General features: G+C 29.3%; 3 protein-coding genes across 3 annotated transcripts; 2 read left to right on the plus strand and 1 right to left on the minus strand.

The window, feature by feature from the left end:
• Positions 1-7,085: 7,085 nt before the first annotated feature.
• Positions 7,086-9,507, plus strand: BP01DRAFT_386027 (bifunctional aminopeptidase/epoxide hydrolase; the record flags this gene model as incomplete). Its single annotated transcript, XM_025577650.1, has 10 exons — positions 7,086-7,406; positions 7,463-7,547; positions 7,656-7,878; positions 7,946-8,063; positions 8,116-8,235; positions 8,296-8,421; positions 8,482-8,495; positions 8,549-8,777; positions 8,838-9,325; positions 9,381-9,507. 10 exons carry the CDS (start codon positions 7,086-7,088, stop codon positions 9,505-9,507), a joined length of 1,851 nt encoding a protein of 616 aa, XP_025427868.1.
• A 269-nt stretch (positions 9,508-9,776) lies between these two features.
• On the minus strand, positions 9,777-10,979 carry BP01DRAFT_359980 (uncharacterized protein). The gene is made up of 3 exons (XM_025575803.1): positions 10,836-10,979; positions 10,399-10,774; positions 9,777-10,328 (listed from the first exon to the last, which is right to left on the minus strand). The coding sequence occupies exons 1-3, from the start codon at positions 10,902-10,904 to the stop codon at positions 9,817-9,819; spliced, it is 957 nt and encodes a 318-aa protein (XP_025427869.1). The 5' UTR covers positions 10,905-10,979; the 3' UTR covers positions 9,777-9,816.
• A 4,800-nt stretch (positions 10,980-15,779) lies between these two features.
• On the plus strand, positions 15,780-16,032 carry BP01DRAFT_386028 (uncharacterized protein; the record flags this gene model as incomplete). Its single annotated transcript, XM_025577651.1, has 2 exons — positions 15,780-15,877; positions 15,942-16,032. 2 exons carry the CDS (start codon positions 15,780-15,782, stop codon positions 16,030-16,032), a joined length of 189 nt encoding a protein of 62 aa, XP_025427870.1.
• Positions 16,033-17,149: the final 1,117 nt, after the last annotated feature.

Raw genomic sequence — 17,149 nt, forward strand, 5'->3', positions numbered from 1 at the left:
TATTATAAAATAATAAGAAGACTACTTATTAAATAACTTTTCTTTCTTATATTTTATAAGATACTAATTCTTTCTTCCTTATTCTACTATCTTCTATTAATCTATATTTAGAATCTTATATAGCTTGAGAGATAATAAAACAAACAACTTTACATGGTTATATTGTCTTGATGCCTCAGCATCTAGAGAGAGGGGGCTTCGAGCCCAGCGTATCAACTACAAGATTATACTTAATAAAGTATTTAATTAATAAATCTCATATAAGATACTTTCTAGATATTTTATGATTAATATCTTCTTATAAATAATAAACTCTAGTAGTATCTAGTGAAGTATAGATATAAGAGAAAACTAATATTAATAAATAAATTATTAATCTTAACTTTATTTAAGTAAGATTTTAGATTTAATAAAGTTAATAGAAGACTTCTATGAATAAGAATCTTATATCTAAATAAGAAATAGTTTAGAGATAAGAAGATATTTAGTATATTTAAAGAAACATTAAATATATTTATTAAACATTAATTAATCTATATTCTATGATAAAGAATAAAGATAGTTTTTAAATAGAGATAGAAAGTAGTACAAGATATAAGAGATAATAAGCTTATAATAATAATAAATTGCTATCAAACTAGTATGTATATTAACTGGTTGATTTTATGAGGCACTGACTAATTTTGTAGACTAGTTCTATTTTGATATTAATAATCAAAATATCTGAATATTAAAACAATCTGGATAAAATAATAAAAGAATAGATTATACAATATAGAATAAGTAGAAAGAAAAATATAGAATAAATAATTAGTAAAAAATAATAAATAATATAGATAATTAGTAGTGATATACAGAAGTAAGTTTACTATGGATAAAATTTAGAAAAATATAGAGTCTTTACTTACTTTACAAGCTATATAATAAGAGTAGGACTTAATAATGTCTTATAGTCTATAAAAGATAGATACTTATAGTCTATAAAAGATAGATACTTATAGTCTATAAAAGATAGATAGAAAAGTATTCGAATTTTATTTCTTTTTAAATAAGATTTATTAGACTTTTATTTAACTTTTACTTTTCTATACAAATTTAGTATAGAAGTAAGATAAAAGCAAGATTAAAGTAAAACATAATTAAAAGTAGAAGAATCAAAGATTTAATAAATATGAAAATAAATAAGTTACTAATTTCAATATACAATTAGTTTTATTAGGTCAACTGGTTTGACTTCCTAGGAAATAATAGAATAAAGCAGCTTATTTAAGCCAAATCCTTTATTTATTTATTTCCTAATTAGAAAGCTGAAATATTCAATAAATACAGGGTGAGAATGCAGGGGTGAAATAACCAAGAAGGAATGGACTGGGCTGCAGCAATGGTTCAGATAGCTCAATCAGGGGGCTTAGGGCTAGGGCCTGATAGTCAGGTGATCTGCCAGTCTGCCAAAAGATAAAAAGATAGACAACTAACAAAACTAAAGCATAACTCACTAAGGAGGAGGTGTTGACTATAGATATCTATTATTGATAGATAAGAATAAAAGATAAATTAGATAAAGAAATACAGAAGATAGAGATAATAAAGAGTAATTAAGAGTTACTAGATAGAATTATAGAAATATATATAGTATCTAGAACCCGGGACATGCTACTATATATCAAAGTTATTGTTAGGGATATTTCTTATATTATTATAAAGTTGTTGATTCTTCCAGGATCCCGAGATGGGATGAACTAAGATCCGCCCAAGGCGGAACAACAGGGCAGAATCGACTTGCCGTCTTCCACCATTACAGAAACTACTTAGAAACTAGTTCTAAAATTTATAGAATTCCTTAGAATTCTATAAGCTATAAAACATAAATATTCTATTTATATCTATCTAAGAAATATACTTGATCAGATAACATCTATATATTTTTATTAAAATTCTAGAAATCTAGAAAAGATAATATAAAAATATTATTTATAATAGATCTAGATAATAGTAAAGAATAAAATTATAATAAAAGAAATATAGATCTACTATATGAAAAATTTATTTTGATTATGCCTATATATATAAACTATAATTAAAGTAATACTAGAAAGATCTAGATTGTATATATTCTATAGATAAAAAGAAAAAAGTAATTTACTAGTACTAGAGTATTAAAATATAGTATAAATGCTAGTAAACTAAAACTAATCCTATAATTTTCTAACTATCTCTATAGAAAAAGTCTTCTTTAATCATTAGACTGGTAGCTTTTTTATTCTCTGATTATTAGTATATATATGAGTTATATCCCAGATAATATTATCTAGAAAGATAGCTATAGCTAATAATTAAAGTAAAAGTTAATATTATTAAATAAAAGATAAAGAAACTTAAAGTTATTTCTAGTCCAGATAGTTAGAATAAAATAACTAGTAATAAACTTATAGTATATTACTATATTTTTACAATAAATCATTATTAAGTCTTTATCATCTTATTATAACTTATAGATATAGTTTTCCTTATTATGATAGATATCTAGTATTCTATTTAACACACCTTTTTAATATCTATAAACCTATACACTAAAGTAGCTATAGTATAGTCTACTATAGAATATAATAATAGATTCTAAACTTCTTGACCTTTCTTAATTAAAAGAAGATTAATCTATTTAGGAAGTATAGTAAGATTAGTATTATTTTCGAGTATTCTTATAGTTATCTAAATTATATTCAGTTTACATACTAATATAGTAGAAAAAAATCAAATCTAGAATAGATTTAGAAAAAAGAATATACTAATAATTTAACTTTCTAGTACTATATTAGTAGTATTTTACTAATAATAATATATCAAAAATATAGCTGAGAATAAAAGTCTCTCTTTTAGAAGAGTTATAATTCTTTATTAAACTATAAAGATACTTTATATATTATAAAAATTAGTAATAAAAGAATAAACAATCAGAAGATAAAGAGTAGACTATCTAGATATTCTAATTTGTTAGTTAAACTCTAGTAATATATTAGTATTTAAGATAATACTAAGAATTTAAAATATATATCTATATCTTATACTAGTAGGAACAAAGACTATTAGATAAGTAAATAATACTAAAATATATAAAAAATAAAAATTTAATATAATTATAATAATCATATTGGAAAAAAGATTTAAATACAACTATAATATTAATATTCTATGTAGAAAAATATTATATCTTAAAGTACACTAGTATTAAAGCACAATAGGTATCACTAATCTTGATTTACTTAGAATTATATCTATTATTACTATCTTTATAAAATAGACTAGTCTACTTTAGAACAGTATTATTATACTACTATAGTACTACTAGAAATAGTTATATAAAAGAAAAAGTCTAATCATTATAGATAACTTTTATAGTCTATTATTATACTTTTAATCTATCTATATATTATGCGTATAATCATTATAATATTGATAATTTAAAATCTTTTATATATTTAATCCAGAGTCTTATAATTTCTTCTAAGAGATTAGATTAGTCTTAAGACTAGAAACAACTACTATTCTATATCTAATTCATCGACTTTATTCTTAATAAATATATTAAAGAAGATATTCAATATCTCTATTAAAAAGTACTGTTAATAAAAATAAGAATAAATAACGTAATCGGTAAGCGAGTGGCCCATGTAAGCGGGTGGCCCAACACGCTAAGTATTCCAGTCTATATACAATTTTGAAGCTAAAAATCAATGTATTTATACTATTTAAATCGTATTTTCTTGGTATTTTCCTCTTAAAGGACATCTTGTTTATCTATAGCTGATTTTATTATAATCAGAATAGTAAGGTGGCGCGCGGCAGCAAGGTAGTTCTTTACTATTTCTAAAATCAGCTGATTAACTTTTAAGAGCTTTATTTTTCTTATAAACTTACTGGAATGTCTAAATAGCTTTATAAATAGTAGTACTGTTAAGGCCAGCTATTTAGTAATAACTCTGTTTTTTCTTATCTTTTTAATAGTCCTCTATAGCTTATAAATTATGATTTTCCTACTCAAGTAAGACTACTCTGTTAAATATAAGTTTATAGCTCTTAATAATATATAATAACATATCTCTTATTAGTTCTGGGGGACTTTATATATATTTATAGAATATTATCTTAATTATAAATTTATATTTCTTTAATTACCTTATGTTCTTAGGTATTCTTAGTATAGTAGAGGTAGTAGTTTAACTTCCCATAGGGGAGTTTTCTTATAGATAGATTTCCAACTTCCTAAGCACCTTGTCTGGCTGAAAAGGAACTAATCTAGATACCAAAAAGGCATTTTATATAGATAATACTTTGAAGGCAAGTTCGCGAGCTTATAGATATATATCTAGGAATTCAATCTTATTACTATAGTAAATATCTTAGTAAATCAGTTTCTCAATTAGACTATTATATACTCTTTTTAAAGGTGCGAAGTAAGCAATATCTAGAGGCTGATAGAGATATAAGAAGTAAGAAGATATATAGATAGAAATAATATTATTCTGACTGTAGATTTTATTAAAATAAGGTATTAAATAAGAATAATATCTATTAAGAATTAAGAGACTATATCTTCTGACTTACTTCTTCTTAATAAGAAGAACAAAATAGTATTTAAGCTAGTATAAACTGATTTTATTACTTATCTAACTATTTAGCAAGATATTGATTCTCTAAGAATAAGATATATTTCTCTGATACTATGCCTCTATATACACCTTACCTTTGATAATAATATATAGAGATAAGGCCCAGTCGAAGATATTAATATACTTAATTAATATTATCTACTCATAATCTCTAGATTATATAAGGGACGGCTTATTCTTACAGCTAGATCTTATGATTACACGCATAGTAGTTACCAAGCCTATAGTAAAGTCTGTTTCATTAAAGTTCTAGATATTCTTATTAGTAATTCTATACTTTAATATAACAGCTTAAATATAATTAAACCAGTCCTTAATAATTACTAGATTCTTACAGAGAGCTTATTTATAGTAATAATAGTAAGAGAAACACGACTTTGAGAAAATTATAGTATTTAATAAAGTTATATATCTATTTCTCTTCTACTAAGACTTTATTTAAGATCTTCCCAGTATTACTGTGTTTCCAGATCAGAATAGATGCTATTTTATAAATTAGATAGGATCTAGAGAAAAGTCTTTACTTATCTAAAAATATAATCTACTATTTTAATAACTCCTCTTTTATAATATTTAATTTACATAAATTAGTATATATATTAGTTTATGATTTAACTCTGTTAAGATATCTGTGAAGAGTTATCTTTAGAATACTAAAAACTTCAGCTATTTTAGTTGTAGATAGAATTCAACTATTGTAAAAAGTTTTAATAGCTAATTCTATATAGTCCTCTTAATTTATAGCTTTTTTTAGTAATTAAGGTATTTTTGGTGGTGATAATAAATATTTAAATGATTAATGTTGACGTGTTTTAAGGAATGCTTGGCGTGTTGGGCCACCCGCTTACATGGGCCACTCGCTTACTGATTACGTTATAACATTTGAAAAATAATAAGCTTATAATAATATATTGCTATTAAACTAGTATATAAGTTAATTAGATCATCTTATTAGAAATTAAAAGATTTAGTAAACTACTTCTATTATAAATATTAATAATGAAGATATCTAGATATTAGAATAATTAATTTAGGTTAACTCTAGGTAAGATAATAGTCTAAATATAATAATAAAAAATAAGATATAGATTATAGGAATATGTAAAGAAAAAAATATCATGGAATAAATAATTGGATATAAATAATATATTATAAATTTAATTAATAATACTATAGATATAAATTTATTATAGATAAAATTGAAAAATTTATAAGATATCTATTTATTTTATTAAGTATATAATAAGAATAAAGTTCAATAATATCTTGTAATCTATAAAAGATAGACAAAGAAGATAGAAAAATAAGTAACTAATAGAATTATAGTATAACTAATCAAGAATAATAATTTTAGAACATTTAAACTAATAAGAATAAAAGAATAAAAAATATAAAATATTAAAAGATAAAGATAATGTGATAAATCGCTGTATGCGAGAAGTGGTCATGAGGAAGTTGTTCATTCTATGGAGGGCCTGGGAGGCCGGAAGGTTATATCCCACAGCATCGATCCAGGCGATATAGGAAGGAACAGAGGCCCTAATACGCCAGGAAGGCACAGAGGCCTCAATACGCCTAGCTGCGGAGGCGGCGGTCACAGATAATAAAGAGTAATCAAAAGTTACTAGATATAATTATAAAAATGAATATAGTATCTAGAATTCAGATTATACTATTACATATTAGAGTTATTAGTAGAGAGATATATTCTATATTACTATAAGATAATTGATTATAAAAATCCTAAGATAAAATAAACTAATTAAAATCCTACTCTAAAATAGAATATCATTGTAAAACTGACTTATTGTCTTCCACTATTACAAGTTGGGTTGAGTGGGTCGGGTAGGTGCTCTGGGTTTGCACTGTGACATTTTAAGGTAATTTTCTCCTATATTCTAGAAAGAAATCAGTCTCAAACTCTTATATATCTTATACTTATCCCATATCTATACTTTTTATTTTAAAAATTCTACTCTCATTAAATTAATTCTGATCATTCTTACTGTAGATTACAGTCTAGACTATAATATATTAACTATTATCTTTTTCATATAGTTAGATATAATCCTTTTTCTATTTTCTATATTAGAAGTCAGGATAGAATATTTATTACTTTTACTTTTTAGAATTAAGTTTAACTAAGTACTTATCTAACTATATACCAGTGCAATACACATCACTGTTGTTTATGGGAGCAATCATGTAAGTTACACATACCTTGTGCTTAACAAAACTTTCTTTAGTGCTTTTGTCTGATCCTTAATCCCTTTTATGCACGGCGCGTCTCTGGCCCTATTCTGGCGCACAAGCTTTTCGCAGGGCGCAACTCGCACGTCTTCCTCAACTCCCAGCTTCCAACCCCTCATCAGCATATACTGGACTGCCCGATTATCTGCAGCTTCTGCATATAGAAGTATGGCCAATGTCAATTTTCCGAGGGACCCCAATACCCTTAGCAACTACCATAATTGGCGGTGCACCCATATCACAGCTAATTTTGACGTCCTTTTTCACGAGAAAAAGCTCGTGGGCAGCGTGACGCAGACATTCCGGTCAGCCACCAATGGCGAGTCGCAGGAGATCCTCTTGGACTCAAATCATGTGGATATTCGCAGCGTCAACCTCAATGGCAGGCCTTTGTATTGGGAGCTTCTCCCACCCTCCGAACCATACGGCAGAGCATTGAAGATTAAGCTTGACCGGTGTGTGAAGGAGAATGAAACAATCGATATCGAGGTGTGCTTCATCAGAGAGTAAAATCGGATTTGGCCTAACATGAGGGACAATTTTAGATCACTCTTCAGACCACCGAGAAATGCACCGCCCTTCAGTGGCTGACCCCGGCCCAAACATCTAACAAGAGGCATCCGTATATGTGTGAGTTAGCACATTTTTCTCCGCTAGTCTTTTCGTCTTAGGGGCGAGGTCCACTCTGAGTGACACCTGATCTGCTAACTCACTCGATATACTTGCTCTCTGCAACAGTCTCTCAATGCCAGGCGATTCATGCTCGGTCTATATTCCCATGCCAAGATACACCCGATGTCAAGTCAACGATTGATTTTAACATCTCGTCACCACTACCCGTGATTGCGAGTGGTCTGCCCGTCCGCAACTCGTTAGAGACGCCTCTACCCAGTGCGATGACATTATATCGATTTCACCAGCGGGTGCCCATCCCAAGCTACCTTTTCGCTCTGGCCAGCGGGTAAGCCTACCGAAGTCGGTATGAATCAGACCTGATGAATGGAATGCACTAAGTCTATTATTCTTAGAGACATCACCGAGGCAGTGATTGGGCCACGAAGTGTTGTCGCTACCAGCCCCGACAAGCTCGGCGAATGCCAGTGGGAACTTGAAGCCGATACGGAGAAATTCATCGAGGCAATTGAGGTGAGCTTGCAGCTCAATACCGGGGTGCTTTTTAAATCTAACATCGACATAGGAAATTGTCTACCCATATGCTTGGGGCAAGTACAATGTTTTGATTCTTCCACCAAGTTTCCCTTATGGAGGAATGGAGAATCCGATTTTCACCTTTGCCACACCCAGTATTATCTCCAAGGTATAGCGTCGAAGATGGATCTCTAGCCAGGTGTTCGTCAGCGCTAACGATAACAATTAGGACAGAGAAAATATTGATGTCATTGCCCATGAGCTCGCGCACAGCTGGAGTGGTAATCTTGTGACCAATGCTTCATGGGAACATTTCTGGCTTAACGAGGGTTGGACCACTTACCTGGAAAGAAGGGTAGGTCTATCTCTTCACCATGTTTGCCTCCAGTCGGCAAGACGCTAATCATAGATGTAGATACTTGCTGCGGTGTAAGTTCTCAGAACTTGATGCACTAGTCATGCTAATCTCAACAATCCTGTAGTCATGGCGAATCGTATCGACACTTCTCGGCGCTTATAGGGTGGAAAGCGCTTACAGATTCAGTTGAGCATTTCGGACATGACCATGAATTTACCAAACTCGTCACGGATCTCAAAGGCAAAGATCCCGACGATGCGTTCTCTAGTATTCCATATGAGAAGGGATTTAACTTCCTTTTCCATCTGGAGAATCTAGTGGGCAAGCATAAATTCGACCAGTTCATCCCTCATGTATTTGCTTCACTCCCCAACAGTGAATTCATTTGCTAACTCTGGCTTCTCTCAATACAGTACTTCACACAGTTCAAGGAGAAATCTCTAGATTCATACGAATTCAAAGCGACGATACTAGAGTTTTTTCAGTCCGACATGGAAGCCTCCAAGCTTCTGAATGAGCTTGATTGGGATAGATGGTTTTACGCGCCAGGCTTACCACCCAAGCCGGACTTCGATACCTCGCTTGTCGACGTTGTCTATAGCCTATCGAGGAAGTGGAAGGCCATGCCCGGCTCTCCTTTCAAACCCGACTCTAGTGACATCAAGGACCTGACGGCCAATCAAATCATAGTATTTTTAGAGCAAGTCCTTCTCTTTGAGGAACCACTCACTCCGGAATTGTCGAGGCTTATGGGGGAAGTATATGGTCTTGCAAGGAGCGAGAATATAGAAGTTGCCAACCTGTATTTCCAAGTTGGTCTGAAGGCCGGTGACAACGGTGTTATTGAACCAACAACGCAGCTGCTTGGCAGGATTGGTAGGATGAAATTCGTGAGACCTCTGTATGCAGGAACTTAATCACCGGCCTAGAGATCCAAAGCTGATATTTTTGTATAGGTATCGGAGCTTGCAGAAGGTCAATCGCCCAGTCGCTGTCGAAACTTTCGAGCAAAATAAGGCCTTCTATCATCCTATTTGCCGTGCCATGGTCGAAAAGGATCTATTCGGTAAGAAAGATGCATGAAGCACTCACCGTCTCGCTCTTATCACATTATGGCATCTCGTGTCACCTGCGAGAAATTGGTTATGTGGCTCGTATTTTGCCTCTCAAATCCTCTCCAATCTTGAGAGTATATATTGCAACCTGGTTTACATTGGGAGGGTTCACGACCTGCATCTACATCTAATGAGGGTAAGATCTATCAGTGGACGCATTGCACACAGACTACCACCAGTTGAAGTAAGAAGTTCGGGCTAGTGATGGTGAAGGATGCAAGAGGAAAATACATTTTGCATTTTTATTCCTTGGAAAACAGCCTCAACAAACCCATTTTTATCCGTAGACCAGTTTCTTCTCTGCCTGAGAGACTGAGAAGATACTAGGCCGCCCTCCATCATTGCGCCCTAATCGAAGTGCTAAATCTGCCTCATTGACATGAGAAAGATCATGCAGGACCCGTCGCATATATGCAACAACAAGGGCAACCTTAGTCCAGTCCATGTCTTCGCCGTCGGGTGCAGTATGACTGGCTTTCCATAAGTTCCTCCAAATCGCAGCTCCAAGTACAGCATCGCCTTTAATGACACCCTCATCGTAAGCAGCCAACGCACCACGCCACTGGATAAATAGGTCCTTGAGAAATTTATTTCGGATAGCACGGCTTGTCAAGCCATGAAGTACATCCATGCGATGCTCGGCGTCGTGCGAGAAATGGTCAATCAAATGCTGTGAGTAAGTCTGGAGGCTTTCGGGCGATGGCAGAGCACGTAGCCGGGCTGTCAGTAAGTACATGTGCAGGAAAGTGACTTGCGACCATGTTGAGAATGTAGGCAAGAGCCCCAATTCTAAAGAAAAACCCAGTTGTCAACATATAATGGGGACATGCAGTCTGCCTAGCATGAAAAAGGTGCGAACCTTTATACCACCATCCTTGGCCTACACCAAGATCCTCTCCAGCATCGGTCTTGGGAACTTGTCCTCCCTTCTTATCCAACTGCGGTATGGTGTAGTCTGCTTGACTAGAACAGACCTCGAAAAGCTTCTGAGTCAGACCATATGCAACATATGTCTCTGCAGATGTGCCAGGGCGTGAGGCGATCGCTCGAGCTAGCTGTGATGAAGCCCGAGCACTTCGCAAGTGAATGAATCTGGTCTCTTGACGCTGTTGACTGGCATAGCCCCATGTCGAGACTGAATAGCTCTGCGTGTGCCCTTGCTTAACATGAATTGCACAGCAAATAGAACGACAAGAAACTAGACTTGGTATCAATAGTCCTATGGGAGGCAAAACCTGAAAAATCCGAAATCAGTCGGATATAACCCGAGCAGTTTCAAGCAGATCGCAAGTGTACCTTGAGCTTCGGAGAGTGTGAAAGACATCGGTATTGTTTCAATACAGATCTGATTGCATCTGATGGCATTTTGTAAGTCATCATGTTATGTATTTTGCGGCCAACTCTTGTCCCACACACGATGGGACCGGATTTTGCTACTCGAATAGAGCTCATTGTCATCAAAGCTTCTCCCAGGGTTTGCATAATTTGCATTGCTAACTTCGCTTCGCACTGACCAACAAAAACATGATTCGTGAGCCCGGTATCTTTAGCCTCCAGAACCAAATTCTCTGAGACGTGATAGGCGACATGAATTAATTACCTTGGGCTAATTACAAATACTCTTAAAGCTATAATACAGTCTCCTTCATGCTAGAATTATCGGAAAATGTTGTGTGGCTGAAGGTATGGCCATTGGCTCTTTGCTAAGGGGAAAAACCTACAAGTGCCTTGTCTGCGGGTGCCTCCCTCAGCCAAAGGCCCTTTGGGCGGCTACATGAGACTTGGGAAAGAAATACCGGGGTGGTGGTAGGTGTTCTTAGATCCAGTAGCTAAGCTGTAGACTACTATATAATTTATATTAGGGGCTATAGAGGGAAGATAAAACCCTGATTTCTCTACTCTATCAGAAAGTAGTTACTAACTACTAGAACTAACTTAGAAATTATACTACTATTATTAGGATACTAATGAGAATCTAGAAACTATCTTCTAAAGTAACTAATCATTATTATTACCAATGATAGATTAGTAGTGGTCAAACGGATTTCATAATGTGGTTAATTATCAGAACTAGCAAGGTGACGGAACTACAAGATATCCGCCAAAAGCAGTGACAAGGGACAGAATTGCCTGCTATTGTACTAGACCAATACCAGGATATCACAATATAGTAATTCTACTATATCTACTAGTATTTATAATCTTGACACTCTTATTGAATTATATATAGAGTGGCTTGACCTGACTGTTATACCTTAAATCTAATCTGACCATAATCATATAGTCAGATTAAGGTTTAAAAAATAATGTAACTATAGAATTAAGATCAGATTAAGATATAGCTACTACTTTAACTATTTATATCTACTAACTAGAAAGACTAGATATAGTAAGTAGATTATTTACTATAGATTAATTAATAATATTTATATCTCTCTTATATATCTCTACTATTATATACGAAAATGTTACAATTTAATTAAGAAGTCGATTTCTTTGTTAATTCTTTATATGATTTTCTAAAAATAGGCTTATCTAATATAAAATAGGCTTATCTAATATAAAAAAGTCTATCTTTTATTCTATATTTATTTCATAGTCACACCTGCCTAAATAGGCAAGTTATCAAGAAAGAAGGAGAAGAATTATGTACATTAGCTTTAGTGTGGCTAACAGCCAGGTCAGGTCAGGTTAATTTAGAAATCATATACCTGACCGCCAGGTTATGATGAGGTTAAGGAAATTTTTATATCTGATTATAGTATAGCTAAAAACTAGATAGTTAACTATCTTAACTATTTTTAATACTAACATCTATCTATTATATCTCTTTTAGTCTTAGTATAGTTAAGATAAATCTAGATTGAGTAATTATTAATCTAGCTATCTTAACTATTATTAAAAATTATGTAAAAATAAGCTTTTAAATTAAATAAAATAAAAGTATCTTAGACAAGTAATAGTACTCTTTATATTTATATCTCTAAATAATAATAAAAAAATCCTAGTAGTATTAATAAGATTTAGCTTTTTCTAAGCTAATTACTATTATAATAGAGAATAGTAGAAAATATATATAATTATAGCTTAGTTTATACTATATATATTAATTATATCATATTATTCTATTAAAACTATATATTTACTACAAATTAGACTATAAAAAATAATCATATAGTCCTTATTTTACTTCTTTTTTTTTTATATTTAGTTTAGATAGTCTATTATATTCTTTTTTTCTATTCTAAAAAACTAAATTATATAATTATAGATTAAACTTATAAGAAAAATCTATATTATACTATCTACTTAGTCTTTTTTATCTAGAAATTATCTAATTAAATATTAAGTATTATATTTCTTATAATAGATTTTATAAAAGTCTTTTTTAAAACTTTATTATATAGATATCTTCTATATTCTAGTCTACTATATTATTTAAGCTCTATTTAGAGAATAAAGTTTTTCTATATTTCTAGATTCTAGATATAATTTTCTATTCATAAGATAACTAGATCTTAAAGATATAGTAGATATCTTTAATAGTATATAAGAATATAATAGATTATATTTATATAAAAGTATTTCTATAATTAAAGTAATACTATTTTTATACAGTTTTTCTACTTTTATCTTTGTATATCTACTATATATAGAGTATTCTTAAAATTATAAGTTAACTATATTTATTTAGTTTATTTTTGAAAAATACTATTAAATTCTTTTCTTCTATTTCTTAGATCTTTATAAATTATAATAATTCTTAAGTTAAGATAACTTTTTTAAGTTAAATCTTTTCTTTTTTTTAAAAATCTTAAGATTATTTATATTATATAAAATTAAAAGATTATTTTTTATTAAACTTTTTAAGAAATATTTTCTATCTTATAGAATTAATAATAAAAGATAATCTTTTCTAGACTTTTTAAATAAGCTTAAAAATTATTATTTCTCTTTAATTAAAAGAAGTTATTAGAAAATATAGAATAACTTTTAATAAGATATATTATTCTCTAATAGAATTTTTTATATCTATTAATAAGTATATCTTTATATTTTATAATATCTAAGATATAAAAACTTAGAAACTAGTTCTATAAACTATTATTTTTATAAAAAAAAAGAAGATATTATCGAATATATCTAAATATATAATTATATAGATACTAAGTAAAGAATTATTATAAATATTTTCTTATTATTCTTAGATAAATTTTTCTAATTATTATTATTTCTAGATCTTTATAGTTTATAATGAATGAAGTCCTATATTTTATAGTTATTTATTATCTACTATTTTAAATAGTTAGATATATCTAATTTAAACAAATAATTAGTTTTACAACTTTATACTTCTACTAAAAGTTAAATTTCTTAATTAAGTACAGATTGAAAAAATATTTTTTAGAATAATCTAAAGATATATATATAATTATTATTAACATTCTTGGATACTAAATATATATTAATTATAGTAAACTACTAGATTAGTTCTAGCTAGAAAGTATTTCTTATCTTAACTGGATATTTTCTAATAAAAGATATAAATTACTATAAAGTTCTGCTAAGCTTCTTACTACTATCTAGATTCTAAACTAGTAAGAATATAGTTATAATTATTCTATTAATCTTATATAAATATAATCTTTTTTATAGTTTATTATATATAATAACAAATAATACTAGTAATAATAGTTTAATATTTAGTATAATATTATCTAAGGTCTAAACTTAGCTTATTAAAAGTATTTAGCTTTATAATACTTTAATTAAGTCTAATCTTTTAAAGATTATTTAATTCTAGTACTATATTCTCTATTTTACTTATATAATTTAGTTCATAGTTAATACTCTTTTATAGAAACTTTAGATTGAAATTTTTTATAATACTATTAAATATATAAAGAAGAATAATAGAAGAAATCTTAACATCTTTTTCTAATATTATAAGAATTCTGAAAAAGATATATTCTAGAAACTATTTATAAAAGACTAATAAAGATAATTCTATGAAGCTATTTACAAAAGATTAATATAAACAATCTCTAGACTATTCTATTAACTATAATAATTTTTAAATAAAGATTTTGTAAGTCATAATTTATAAATTTAAGTTCATAATACTATAAGAGATTTAGCTTATTTAATAACTTAAATTTAGCTTAGTCTATTATCTTCTTATTAACTATAAAACTTACTAAAACCTATTCTATCTTATAAATTACTAGATATTTAATTTTTATTAATTAATCTAAAGCTTTATTTAGTACTATAATTATAATAATATTGATTATTTTTAGTCTACTATAATAAAATAGAAATAGATAGAGTATCTTCTTAAGTTTCTATATATTTTTTCTTTATATAATCTATCTGTCTAAAAATAGTAAATCTACTATTTATAAGATCTATAATATCTATAATAATCTTTAAATTATCTAGATCATTTACTTAATTAACTAGTATAAAAGTAAATACTTTAGAAGAAGAAGATTCTTAAAATTTTAAGAATATATATTAGAAGCTCTAAAAGTACTATTATTATATCTACTAGATAAAAGACTATATCTATATAATTATAACTATTCTAAATCTAATAATTAAGAAGTTTAAAAAGAATATATAATTCAATAATAATACTAACTAGTATAAGAAGTACTAAACTATCTTTAAGATATTCTACTTCTATGATAGTTAGATTCTAGCTATTAATATATTATTAATAATCTCTAGATCACTATTAAATTTAGATAAAGTCTTTTATAGTATCTCTAGTGTTATATATGAAAATGTTACAATTTAATTAAAAAGTCGACTTCTCAGTTAATTCTTTATAAACTTTTCTAGAAATAGGCTTATCCAATATAGCAAAGCTCTGCCTTTTATTCGATATTAAATTCATAGCCCCACCTGCCTAAATAGACAAGATATAAAGAAAAGAGAGAAATATTATATATATTAACTTTATAGACTTAATTTTTAAAATTTCTAATAAATTTAAAATTCTATAAATAGATTAGATTTTCTACTATAGTTTAATCCTATTTTTAGTCTAAAATATCTATTTCTGATTTTTATAGATTTTTAAATATTTATTTTAGTATTTTCTTATATAAATAGTTTACTCTACTTTTATTCAGCTGACTTAGCAGTCCTACCCCATCAAAATTTCTATACTTTTAGCCCTAGATCATGTGATTTTTATGCCCTATCCACACACAAACCACCCTACAAACAACCATGCCAACCATTCTGCCAACCACCCTGCCAACAGCCCTGCAAACGGCTCTGCGAACAGCCCTGCGAGCGGCCCTGCAAACGGCCCTGCAAACGGCCCTGTAAGTAAGCCTATGAGCAAGCCTACGAGCGAGCCTACGAGCAAGTCTGCCAACGGCCCTACAGCCGAGCGCGCAAGTGCGAGGCAGTCTATAAAACAGCCCTGTCAACAGCCCTGCGAACGGCCCTGCGAACGGCCCTGCGAACGGCCCTGTAAGGCTGCCCAGCCCACCCTTTAGCAATCCGAGCGAAGCGAGGATCACCAAGGCTTGTCTCTAAATACTAGAGACTCTTATTTATAGTAGAGATATTTGAAGAATTTAAGATATATTTACATATTAAAAATATATAACTTATTAAAGTTAAATTAAGCTAATACTATTCTAGATACTATAGAATATATTAATATTTTTATTTACTAGAAATCTTATTATAATTAGTTTTCTATTCTCTATTAGATAGCTAGAGATTCTCTCTTAGTTATAACTAATAATATTAATACTAAGTATTTATTTACTAGTTCTTAAGATATCTACTACTATTACTAAAGTTATCTTTATATATTTCAAGTATAACTACTTTAAATATAACTAATTATTCTATTATCAGTAAAAAATACTAGAATATTCTTAATAATTATAATTTAGATTCAATTATCTTTATATTAAAAGAATAAAAGAAGAATAAGATAATTACTATCTTCTATATTGATAACAATAAGAATATAGATAATCTTAAAGATAACTCTAAAGATAGATTATTACTAGAATTAGAAAAGCTAGACTTATCTAAATTCTTAAATAATATATATACTTAGATAAGATAGAGATAGAGATCTAGTTTTTATAATCTTTGTATTAATATAAGTATTATTCTAGATAGTATAGAAAATAGTCTTAACTTATTAGAATATCTCTTTAATATTAGAAACTCTTCTTATACAAAATTCTATAAAAGTCTCTTATAAAGTATAGTATATTTCTTAGATAAAATAGATAAAGTAAATAGAATAGATAAGATAAACTGTAAGATATTATAATAATAAAATTAAAAGTAAATTATATCTTATATATCTCTACTATTATATACGAAAATGTTACAATTTGATAAAAAGTCGATTTCTCAGTCAATTCTTTATATAATTTTCTTAAAATAGGCCTATCTAATTGTAAGGAATAAACAATAGGACTTATTCAAAACAATAGCCGTTCAGCCAGCATTACCCACAGTCGCTAATTCATCCCTTGAATTAGGACTATGGACCTATTGGCCCTACTGATACGCCCACGTGATACTTTTCTTCCCTAAAGGGAAGTTGTAGGGCTCTCAGCCCT

The sequence above is a fragment of the Aspergillus saccharolyticus genome, assembly GCF_003184585.1.
Source record: "Aspergillus saccharolyticus JOP 1030-1 unplaced genomic scaffold BP01scaffold_41, whole genome shotgun sequence".
NCBI classification, from domain to species: domain Eukaryota; kingdom Fungi; phylum Ascomycota; class Eurotiomycetes; order Eurotiales; family Aspergillaceae; genus Aspergillus; species Aspergillus saccharolyticus.

Coding starts and splice junctions, on each gene's coding strand:
- BP01DRAFT_359980 (XM_025575803.1), bottom strand. CDS start 10,904: ATGCCATCAGATGCAATCAGATCTGTATTGAAACAATACCGATGTCTT. Junction 10,775..10,835: donor CACACTCTCCGAAGCTCAAG/GTACACTTGCGA, acceptor CGGATTTTTCAG/GTTTTGCCTCCCATAGGACT. Junction 10,329..10,398: donor CCAAGGATGGTGGTATAAAG/GTTCGCACCTTT, acceptor GTTTTTCTTTAG/AATTGGGGCTCTTGCCTACA.